We start from the raw sequence: 12120 nt of genomic DNA, 5'->3' as shown, positions 1-12120 counted from the left end.
TTAACTCATGAATAAAATTAGACAATAGAAAATAAAATCAATGTTGTAAACATGAGATAAAACGATAAAGTCTTCTACAAATAAAACAATAAACACTTCTAAAAATACAATATAAAAAAATACATTCATGTTTATAGTCAATTCCATCATCCTTTCCCACTCCAAAAAGACTAACAATTCAACTTTTGTTTATAGTCAATAGTTATAGTGAAAAAAGTATATGGATTCATTGGTTTTCTAAATGCCCGAATAGAGATCCTAATTTTTGTTTGGGGATACATTAAAAAAAATGAGACAAAATAATTTAGCATCTCCATATAAAGTAAAATAATAATACCGTGCAAATGCACTTAAAATTTGATCTATTTAAAAAAAATTTAAAAAGAGATTAAAGGAGAGTGGAATTCTTAATTTACTTGAAACAATAAGAAGTTGGAAGAAGGAAAGTAATTTGAAAGGCAATATTTTAATTTGTTTAAGGAGTCAAAAAAGTTTGGAAAGGAAGAGAACAGAGGATTTGACCAAATCGATACTTAGATGGTCAAACAGAATGTATTGGAAAAGAAAAACAGGGAGAATTTTTCAGAACCAAATTACTAACTGGACAACCTAAATGGATTAGCATGAGTAATATGCTAATGATATAAAAATAAAAGTTGTCAAAATTTTATAAGTAACAATGAATAATCAAGACAAATAATAGGGGTACAAAATTAAAAAGATTTGAGGACTTGTAGAATTATCCTAATTACAGATTAAAAAGGGAATCATGCCATTGAAGAGAATGTGAAAATAAATAAATAAAAATTATGGATTGATTGATTTAAAAAAATCAAGAAAGGCATAATCAGAGAAGACTATCTGAGAAGTTCTTAAAAGAATATCAATGACAACGAGTATCTCAAATTTTTTCTTTTTTTTTCTGTAAAATTTCAGAACCAAAATTCTTTAGACCCCAGCATTTATTTTCACAGGAACAATATATTTTACTATGCTACCATGAACCTTGAAGTCAATGCCCTCGATTCCAATGGATAATAGTTTCATTAATTTGTTTGTGCTTTTTTTTTTGCGGTAAATAGATGAAAACTTTGAGTTCCTTGAATTCTTTAAAGCGCCTAATATCATCAGTTACTGGAAACTCAAAAAATAGAGAAGCATTTTATTAGAATCGGACCAAAAAATTTATTTGAAATACCATAACAACATTTATGAACAACCAACTGTTATACTGCTCATCATGTTACAGTTACACTAATATAGTGCTCATGGGAATGCATTCCTATTGAAATTTTGCTTTTTCTTTATCTTCTGTGAAATTTTATTAGTTTAGACGTTATAAGGACTAGTGTTAAAGGCGCACCCAGTGTGTGCAATTTAGAAATAATTATTGATTTTTATGAATATATTAATATTATTTTTACAAAAATAAATTTTATATAAATTCTTCATGAAAAAAAAATTACAATTTATTAGTAATTTTTTCTTTAATACAGTTATAGTTAATTTGATAGTTGCTGTATCTAAGGGAGTTATAGGAGATTATATTAGCAAATATGATTAGGTGGTTGGGGTAAAAATTAATTTTTTTAAGAGCAAAATTGGAAGTTCAAAAAATGACACAAAATGTTTATCCCAACTGCCACCTCTCTCCTTTTACTGTTTTATGGATATTTGGTGTGCTCATCCTTTTTTTTTCTTTTTGGTTGGTTGTAATTTGGGTCCTACATTCAAGTGTTTTCAATAATTGAAGCATATAAAGGGAAAAATTTGAGAAACCACAACAATTCATTTACAGGTTATATAAATCAGTAAACAGGAATAGTATAAAAAAGATGAACAAAATGGCTACAAGCACAGCCATGGTATTTAGAAACATTCAGCATTGAGAATTTCATAGCAATATTCTCATTCAACACTAATGAAAAGGGAATCGACATGAGGGTTTTCTACCTTGATATTCGTCAATTTTAAATAGGTATTACAATTAGCTATGAGGTGGCCGATTTAAGATTTAGTTGATAGAGGTTGACAAGAAACTATACAAACTGTGATAGAATACAGATGTATTTTGCAACATCTAGAAATAATTGAAAGTTGAAAATTTCCATTTTTTCCCCTCTAAATGTTGGTAATAACCCATTAAGAATAGTACCAGTAAGAACCGGCAATGCATGATTTCATAAATTAGATCCAAGCTCGACACAGATTGATCCGCATCATGTGAACCTTTTTCTTGGTCATAAGCCACTGACATCTAAAAACTAACGAGCATACATTACTTTACACCGACTGAGGCCATCAGGTCTTCGTACTCTGGATCACTCTCCTGTTTCTGAATCTTTGCTCTGTTACTGCTTAAATGAGTATTAAGAGAAACAGATGTTGGCGAGAAGGGATCATACACTTGCTGTACTCCAGAAGCTCTAGAAGATAGCCCAGCAGCAGGTTGAAAGGAAATATTACTGTTAATATGTTGATTTGGAGCAACAAAACTTGGCGGCCTAGTTGCCGATGGAGGGTAGTTTTGCTGAATTTGCATTGGGCCCCCTGCTCGAGGAATTCCATCTGCATTGACGAATGGGGGATCTAAATTGAAGTTTCTTGGTTGCAGTAGAGGAGCAGCATTCGAACCTGGAAATGGTGCATGCCTAGGTGGACCCAGAAGCGCTGTTGGACTACTGGGAAAGTTAACAGACGTTTGAGCTCTAGGCTGCATCATTTGATTGCCAACATTAGGCCTAGAAAACCCTGGATTTGCAGGTGGTAGTCTCAACATGTGCATTCCTGGCTGAACAGGTGAAATCTGAGATTCCTGATATGGCTGTGCTGATTGATTTGGATGTAAAAGTATAGGTTGAGTATTTGGTCTATGAGCAACTTCAAGGGCTGGATTGTGTGGCCGGTGAGGCTGAAAAGTAAAATCATTTGAGCTGGGTTGCTGTGGTCTGGGAGCAGTCATATTTGCAGGGTTAATGGCATTAAAACTGACAGCACCAGCAGGACCAGAATTAGGAATTCCTGAAGCTGGATGTAGTAGTGTTGATGAAGATGTCACTGGTGAAAGAAGAGGGGTGGATCCTGGTACCACATTGGGAGATGAATTAGGTATCACAGCTCGTGGCATAACAGACTGCATGGGACCAGGTACTTTTGCTGCTGAAGGTAGTGGAGAAAGTGAAAGCCCCTGTTGGAAGTGGGAACTAGAGTTGAAGTATGGGACATTTGCGGGATGATTAACTGCAGCACCAGCTGACTGCAAAGCAGATTGCTGGGTAATTGGAAAGATATTTGGCGGTGCAGCTCTGGACACAGCCAAAGGATGAGAAGCCATGGAGGGGTGGCCCTGCAGACCAGTTGTTGCAGGGGTCATTGACATCATATTTCCAGCTCCAATGGATGTTGGAGTGTTCACTGGTACTATAGATGATCCAGCATAAGGTGGCTGGTAAGAAATAGATATTGAACTCCCAAACTGGGTGGGCCCAGTTGGTGCTGACTGGTTAGTAGATAATTGTGGTGATGTGACATTTGATTGAATAGGTGCAGGTTGTGAAGCTGACAAAGGTGGCGGATGTGAAATGTATGGCCTCTGCAGAACTTGTGGTTGCTGTGGCCCGGAGGTAATAAGTGAAGGATTCTGGGGAACCGGAGTAAATCCCACTGTGACAACTGGCCGAGGACCAAATATTGGCAGCATACTTGAGGGATTGAACTGTGATGGAGACAAATGGACAGGAGCCGCAGCAAAACCTGATGATGGAAAGGCATGTGTCTGAGGTGCACCCACAGGAAACCAAGGCCCTGAGTACTGCTGAAAGTGATTAGGTGAAGGTGCTGGTCCAGATCCTACACTTGGCTGAGCCACTCCACTTGCCACACCAGCAGGCACATTAGTACCAGGTGTGCCTTGACTCGGAGCACCACTATTCACATTGTCACCAGATGTTGCAGTTGATGTTACAGTAATGGAAGCAGGATTCCCCTGAAAAGTCTAACAATTACTAAGTTATTTTCGTACAAAGAATGGCATGAAGAAGTAAATTACTCTAAATGACCTTAAGAAGATATTAGCAATCATAACTGACTAATATTCTACGATCTTAAAGTTCAGGAGACTCACCGAAACTGGGGTGACTAGCAGTTCAATAAGAGCCACCGCAGCATCAATCTTTTCATATGTGTCAGCTGATACATGAACGTGCAACTCATCATAACTACCACATGTTTCATTACCATCAGGAGTAGTAACTTCAACCTGGAGAGTGATAAGAATAATAGCAGAGAAAAACATAAAGAGAAGCCCATGCATATCATCATGCAGCCCATCGCATGTACCAGCGTAAACAAAAGAGAAATAAATACCCAAGCTGATGCTCTGGATAATTACTAAAAAAGGGGCGAGAATCATATGCATGCAGGACCTAGTGAAACAGGACAAGAAATATAGCAAGGCAACTTGGGGCAGCCACATTACCTTTTCTCCAGTAACTGCTCTTGTTCCATAAACTCGTACTTTAGCTCCAGTTTCCTGATCTCAAAGTAAACAACCAGTGAATTTTTCACACAGAATTATAATTGCATACTATAAATAATTGTGGCAGTAATATAATATTAGCACAGAGGGCATATGCCGATATAAACCTTTTCCAGTCGCTTTTGAGTGTCATTTGCTGGCCCAAAAATTAAACCAACCATATTATATGCAGCATTCTCTTTAATCTGCACATAGACAGAGCAAAAACCAATACGAGGAATGTCATCAGCAAATCCCAGAAGTGTCCAATATTAGTTCTGCATGCAAGAAATTAAAAACAACTGTGACATTAGAAAAAGTGTGGCCTCTTTCTTTCTCTAGTTTCTCAAGCAAGAGTGGGATGGAGGAGACCCAAGAGTACAGTGTGTCTCTTCTTGTATCAATAAAGATTTGAAATCCAAACCAATAGGTAGGCACATGACTACATGTGTATGATCCACAAGAATGTCCATGGTCATCCTACTGCAAAATAAGTGTAAGCTTTATTCCTATTAATTTGTGAAACGAATAGACCCAACAAAACTTCAAAGGAACTCAGTAGTCAGTGATGTACTAGTTTCAAACCATCTTCACCACTCAGCAAGGCTAGAAAGTAAACAATTTCGATATCCAACATATCCACCTTTCCATATGAATGAAATCCTTATCTCTCAGCACACATAATATTAACAAATCATCTTTCTTGGAAGTCTAACTTCTTAATGATCTCACTCTAGATCCTCCAAAAAATTAAGATGTCCGCATAGATAATGTATTTCACCTAAGAGGTAACATTCAGTGTCCTTGTTAAGGTCTTGTTAAATAAAATAATAACTCAAACAGGAATTTGACCAACGGTAAACAAAGTTCTCATTTGATTATACCTCTACCCAGTATAAGAAAAGCTTTGTCACTTAAGCCCTGCTTTGAGAACCAACCATATAACTGAAGAAAATAAGTTGAAAGACTACTGCCAGACAACATATGAACAAATAGGCAAACACCAAAAAAAATTATAGAAAATTTCTGTCGAAAATATTATCCCCCATGATTATGGGAGATATTATCGCCCATGATTATGGGATTTTATTGCTTATGATCAATCAAGTTTGAATAGATTAACTAAAATAAAAGATAGGATGTGAGTTGATTACGTAATCCCTAAAATCATGATTCTGTTACCTTAAGTTGTGGCAGAATTGTGAAAGGGTTGCCCTATAAATGTCTACCTTGTAAGCATATTCCGAGTGTGGGAAAATAAAAAAAGCAGAGTTTTGTTTATTTCCTTTTCGTTTTTAAAGTTTACATAGTATCAGAGCTCCGGCTCTGTACCAATTCCTGTCCATGAATTACTGAGCAGCCATGACTGGATCCAAGGAGTCTACTGCTCACACAAGAGAAGACTCATTCTCATCTTCAGTAATTACCCAAACTACGGATTACACTGCTTCAAATTCTCCTTCCCTGCAAATAACCGTTCATAAATTAAATGGTTCCAATTATCTGGAATGGGCTCAATCCGTAAAACTTGCTATTGATGGCAGAGGTAAACTCGGCCACATTACTGGAGAAATTCAACAACCAGCTGCTGAAGATCCCAATTTGAAGAGATGGTGGTATTCAGAGAACTCTCTAGTTATTGCTTGGTTGATAAACTCTATGGAATTAGCGATAGGAAAGCTACATTTATTTTTGCCCACAGCCAAAGATGTGTGGGACGCTGTCTGGGATATGTATTCCGATGTAAAGAATTCGTCTCAAATTTTCAATCTCAAAGACGAAATTGTGGAAATTAAGAAAAGAAGACAGAGATGTTACAACCTATTACAATCCGATGGTAACTTTATGGCAGGAATTGGATCTTTGTTATGAGGACGAATCGGACTGCCCTGCAGACAGTGTTTGATATAAGAAATGGGAGGAGAACGACAGAGTCTATGTCTTCCTGGCCGAACTAAATCAAGAACTTGATGAGGTGCGAGGTCGTATTTTGGGCAAGAAGTCTCTTCCCTCCATTCGTGAAGTATTTTTTGAGGTCAGGAGAGAAGAATCAAGGCATAAGGTGATGCTAAAGTCCAAGGTAGAGTGTGAAGTTGAGAGTTCAGCATTGGTTTCTAAGGGGACAGATTTGGACGGAGATAGAAGCCTTGGTGTGAACACTGTAAAAAGTCGTGGCACACAAAGGACACGTGCTAGGAATTACATGGGAAACCTTCGAATTTCAAGAAGAAAATGGAGGTGATAGCAAGGCGTTGCAGACTGTGAACGAGGATTCTCAAAAGCAACAAACCGACTCTGAGACACTGACCTTCACAAAGGAACAATTAAGCCAATTGTACAAACTCTTTAAGTCTCCACAATTTTCAACCACTGAGCAAAAAAGCTTCACTCCCTTCTGCTCTTTTGCTAAAAATGGTAATCATTTTATTGTTCCTCTTTCATGTAAAACATCAAATGCATCTTGTGCACGAGTTTTATGGGTTATTGATTTTGGGGCCACTGATCATATGACCAATTCGTCACAATTATTTTCAACTTACAGTCCATGTGCAGGCAATAAGAGGGTCAAGATTGCTAATGGATCATTATCCATTAGAGCTGGCATAGGTTCCGTTGTCATCTCTCCTACTCAAACACTTCATAGAGTTCTTCATGTTCCAAATTTATCTTGCAATTTGCTGTCCATAAGTAAATTAACTAGGGATCTCAAGTGTCGGATTAATTTTTTTCCCTTCTTTCTATGAGTTTCAGGAACAGACCACGGGAAGAATGATTGGATGCGCTAGAGAAAATGGGGGACTTTACTTCCTTGAAGATGGATCAAATGTGACAATACCAATCAAAAACACATGTTACAAGTCTGTGTCTATTACTAGTAATAAAGAGATTACGATATGGCACTTTAGACTAGAACATCCTAGTTTTTATTACTTGAAATATTTATTGTCAGCTTTGTTTAAGAATAAGGATTCATCTTCCTTTCAATGTGAAATCTACGAATTGGCTAAACATCATCGGTCTACATCTTCTATACAACCTTATCAACCCTCAAAACCATTTTTTCTATTACATACTGATGTTTGGGGTCCCTCTAGAATTTCAACTCAGTTTGGAAAAAAATGGTTTGTTACATTCATTGTTGATCACATGAGAGTTTGTTGGGTGTATTTATTAAGAGAGAAATCAGAGGTTGCAAGTGTGTTTCAAAATTTCTACTGCATGGTTCTGACCCAATTTCAAGAAAAAGTCAAAATTGCACAGATTGACAATGGAAAAGAATATTTCAATAAAATTTTCGGAAGTTTCTTTCTTGAAAAAGGGATTGTGCATTAAAGCTCCTGCAATGATGCTCCACAACAGAATGGGGTAATTGAAAGAAAAAATAAACATCTTTTAGAAGTGGCAAGGGCATTACTTTTTTCAAGAAATGTTCCTAAATATCTATGGGATGAAGCAATTTTAACTGCTACATATCTCATAAACAAAATGCCCTCAAGAACATTGAATTTACAAACTCCTTTGAATTTTTTCAAAACACTTTATCCCATTTCTTGATTAACATATGAAATCTCACAAAAGGTGTTTGGGTGCATAGCCTTTGTTCACAATCATGAACAGGGTCAAAGTAAGTTAGATATTCGAGCAAGAAAACGCATTTTTGTTGGATATGCACCCACGCAAAATGGGCATAAATGCTTTGATCCTATTTCACAAAAAAATGTTTGTAACCATAGATGTAACAATTTTTAAAGATAAACCCTTATTGCAGATCCTCTTCAGGCAGGGATTCGGCATATAGAAGAACTTAGAGAAGATGATGATGTTTTTTGTACTGAAAATCAAATTCCTAATCAAATTTTGTTGATAGGGGGAATTGATTTTACTAATTTTTTAGAAAAATCTACAGCACAATTTCCTCGACAAAAATCTTTTCAAGATAACAATCCTGAAAAATCAAATGACTCTTCAATTTACCTGTCAAAAGGATTTTGAAAAACTTGAAAAAATTGATCAAGGATTAAAAGAGGGTCCCTTGTCTTTAGTGCCAATAATAGAGTCAAATTCTTTTAGTGAAAGACATGGGAACGTAACTGGAAAAAACCTGAACCCTATGTCAGGAAAAATTATTGAGGAAAAGAAAAAGATCCCCCATCTCTTCACAACAAGGAATCCAAACCTAGGGTAGAATTTGATGTGTTTGAGTCCTCAGATAAAGTTTCCTCTGATTCAAAGATTGCTCATTTGGATCTTCCTATTGCACTCCAAAAGGGAGTGCGTTCTTGTACCAAACACCCCATAACTAACTATGTCTCTTATGAAAAGAGATCCCCTACTTTCTTGACATTTACTTCACAACTTTCTTCTGTGGAAATTCCAAAGAATGTACAGGAAGCATTACAAGTTCCAGAGTGGAGAAAGGCTATTGAAGAGGAGATGCATGCTCTTGAGAAGAATCAAACATGGGAAGTAACAAACCTGTCACAAGGTAAAAAAAAACAATAGGGTGTAAATGGGTCTCTACCATCAAGTATAATTTCGATGAGACATTGGAATGGTACAAAGCTCAATTCGTGGCTAAAGGGTTTACTCAAACCTACAGGATCAACTATCTTGAAACCTTTGCTCCAGTGGCAAAATTATACACTATCAGGGAGCTTCTCTCAATGGTAGTAAACCTTGATTGGCCACTACAATAACTTGATGTAAAGAATGCATTTTTAAATGGAGATCTGGAGGAAGAGGTGTACATGAATTCTCCCCCTGGATTTGAAGGGAAGTTTCAGTTTAGAATTTGCAAGCTAAAAAAATCGATATATGGTCTCAAACAATCTCCTAGGGCCTGGTTTGAATTTACTAGGTCAGTAAAGGATCATGGCTATACCCAAGTTCAGAGTAATCACACCATGTTTGTTAAACACTCCAAAGACAGGAAGATAGCAGTACTCATTGTGTACTTGGATGATATCATTTTCACAAGATATGACTTAACTGAGATGGAGCGGTTGAAGAAAAGTCTTGCTTCTAGTTTTGAAATCAAAAATTTGGGAACACTACGATATTTCTTAGGAATGGAGGTAACTCGGTCCAGAAAGGGCATGGTTGTGTCCCAAGGTAAGTATGTTTTGGATCTTTTAAGGAAACAGGGATAAGTGGATGTCGACTTGCAGACACTCCTATGGATCCGAATCACAAGTTAGTAGATCTAAAAGATGGAACACCAGTTGATACTGCTCGATACCAAAAGTTAGTGGGCAAGCTAATTTACTTGGCTCACACTCGTCCTGATATAGCCTTTTCAGTGAGTGTTGTGAGCCAGTTTATGCACTCTTTGTGTGAAGAGCACCTTGATGCAGTATATCGAATTCTGAGGTACTTAAAAAGCACTCCAGGAAAGGGATTGTTCTTTAAAAGGAGAGATCGAAGAACCATTGAAGCTTATACAGATACTGATTGGGCAGGATCAGTCATTGATAAAAGATCAACCTCGGGGTATTGTAAATTTGTATGGGGCAATTTGGTTACTTGGAGAAGTAAGAAACCAAGTGTTGTAGCTCGTACTAGTGCAGAGGTAGAGTACCGGCTATGGCTCATGGTGTGTCTCAGGTGTTACGGCTAAAGAGAGTTTTAGAGGAGCTGAAAAGACCTATTGAACTTCCAATGAGGCTCTATTGTGATAACTAGGCAGCAATTAGCATAGCTCATAATCCCATGCAACATGATAGAACCAAACATATTAAGATTGACCGCCACTTTATAAAAGAGAAACTTGAAGGAGGAATTATCTGCATGTCATTCATTCCATCAGCTCAGCAGATAGCTGACATTCTCACCAAAAGGGCTCTCTAGACCAAATTTTGAACTTCTTACAAGCAAGTTGGGCATGATAAATATATACGCACTAACTTGAGGGGGAGTGTCGAAGATATTATCTCCCATGATTATGGGATTTTATTGCTTAAGATCAATCAAGTTTGAATAGATTAACTAAAATAAAAGATAGGCTATGAGTTGATTACGTAATCCCTAAAATCATGGTTCTATTACCTTAAGTTGTGGCAGAATTGTGATAGGGTTACCCTATAAATGTCTACCTTATAAGCATATTCTGAGTGTGGGAAAATAAAAAAAGCAGAGTTCTGTTTATTTCCTTTTTTTTTTTTTACAATTTCCAATCTTGCAATCATGCAAATATGGTAAGTTTGCTGTTATCTTCACCAACTATATGCCAAAATGTAGACAAGCCATACTCTTCTTAGAAATTCTGAACTCCATAAAGGCTAGCTCTCCACATTTTTTGTTCTTTCAGCATCCACTTACCATCAATTAGACCACAAGAAGAAATCAGTAGCAGTACATGACTCGATGAGACCAAGATATCGAAGCAAAAGGACAGTTACTGTGAAATGCATCCCATCTCCGAAAGATAAACTAAGTCTGTAGCCTAATGGAATGAGATGAGCAGATTAAGCATAATTATATTAATACAGCCCCAGCCAAAATGTCCCATCCACTCACAATTAGAGGGAACGAGGGGGCAGAAGGGGAAGCATCCACCTCAAAGAATAAACATAGATAGATAGATAGATAGAAAATTAAGCTAATAAACATATAACATATTACCATAATACAAAGCCATATTTCCAGGGTCCTATTGTCCTCAAATCACCTCCAGTTTGAATTGCTTCAATTATGTTTTCATCACACAATAAGACTTTGATGTGCACTACTTTAATGCTTCAGAATCACTTTTGTGATTCAGACTTCTATTCTCTATTTCATACCACAATGCCCAATCTGACAAAATTAAATTGTGATCAACCTGGCAATAGTTATAGATGATATGGAGGCCAACTATATTCTAGCATGACAACTACTAATTTTAACTCCTTGCCTGCTACCTCAAATGTTTCCAGTGAATAATTGAAACATTCAAATATAGCCGCAATTCAGAGAAAGGCTATTTTCAATCTTTATTTCTTATTTCTCTTTTTCTTTCCCTAGAAAGCCAGATTGTGTTCTAGTTATAATGCATAAACAGGCAACAAAGTGCTAAAACCATCACATCAGTAAACTCTACTGACTTACAGGGATCGGAACTTTTGCCTCTTTCAGCACAGGTTTATAATCAGCAGGAACCTTGTAGCTCGGATTTAACTTCAGTATTTCACCTAAAAACCATCAAGAATACAGTAAATATATATATACACACACACACACATAATACAGATACAGGAAGAATTATCTAAAAGATTCATGTTGATGGTACCAGTAGCATCGCGCCTTTCAAGCTCCAATAGCTCCAATTCCTACAGAGAAATATAATGGTGTAAGTGCAACCCAAGCTACCCAGGTCAGATAGTGTACTTCAAAGTTTACCTGAGCTTCAAGCTGACGATCTGAAAATTTGTGCTCCTCAGTTTGAAATGGTGACGATAAATCTTGGTTTTCCTCAGTCTCCAACTTTCCAAGTCTCAGCTGTTGTGCTATTTGGTCCACCCGAGTCTGCCCAAAATTTGTGTCGCCACACAGGCAGCAATATCACTTAGTCAGACCGAGCATGAGAAGTGATTGCAAACCATTCGCAGAGAATAGAATGACAGTTT

At 36.9% G+C, this 12120-nt stretch overlaps 1 protein-coding gene across 2 annotated transcripts; it reads right to left on the bottom strand.

The window, feature by feature from the left end:
* Positions 1-1885: 1885 nt before the first annotated feature.
* LOC140008212 (uncharacterized) lies at positions 1886-12120 on the bottom strand. 2 transcript variants are annotated; one of them, XM_072051787.1, is made up of 7 exons: positions 11894-12120; positions 11784-11823; positions 11603-11685; positions 4645-4722; positions 4478-4531; positions 4124-4258; positions 1886-3985 (listed from the first exon to the last, which is right to left on the bottom strand). In XM_072051787.1, the coding sequence occupies exons 4-7, from the start codon at positions 4696-4698 to the stop codon at positions 2279-2281; spliced, it is 1950 nt and encodes a 649-aa protein (XP_071907888.1). In that variant the 5' UTR covers positions 4699-4722; positions 11603-11685; positions 11784-11823; positions 11894-12120; the 3' UTR covers positions 1886-2278. The 2 variants fall into 2 exon arrangements, with proteins under 2 accessions (XP_071907888.1, XP_071907884.1); XM_072051783.1 differs by having other exon boundaries at positions 1886-3994; positions 11894-12117.

This window comes from Coffea arabica, chromosome 1e, assembly GCF_036785885.1.
Source record: "Coffea arabica cultivar ET-39 chromosome 1e, Coffea Arabica ET-39 HiFi, whole genome shotgun sequence".
Classification (NCBI taxonomy): Eukaryota; Viridiplantae; Streptophyta; class Magnoliopsida; order Gentianales; family Rubiaceae; genus Coffea; species Coffea arabica.
Note: the sequence above shows the minus strand (reverse complement) of the source record. Positions and strands in the feature narration are given on the sequence as shown.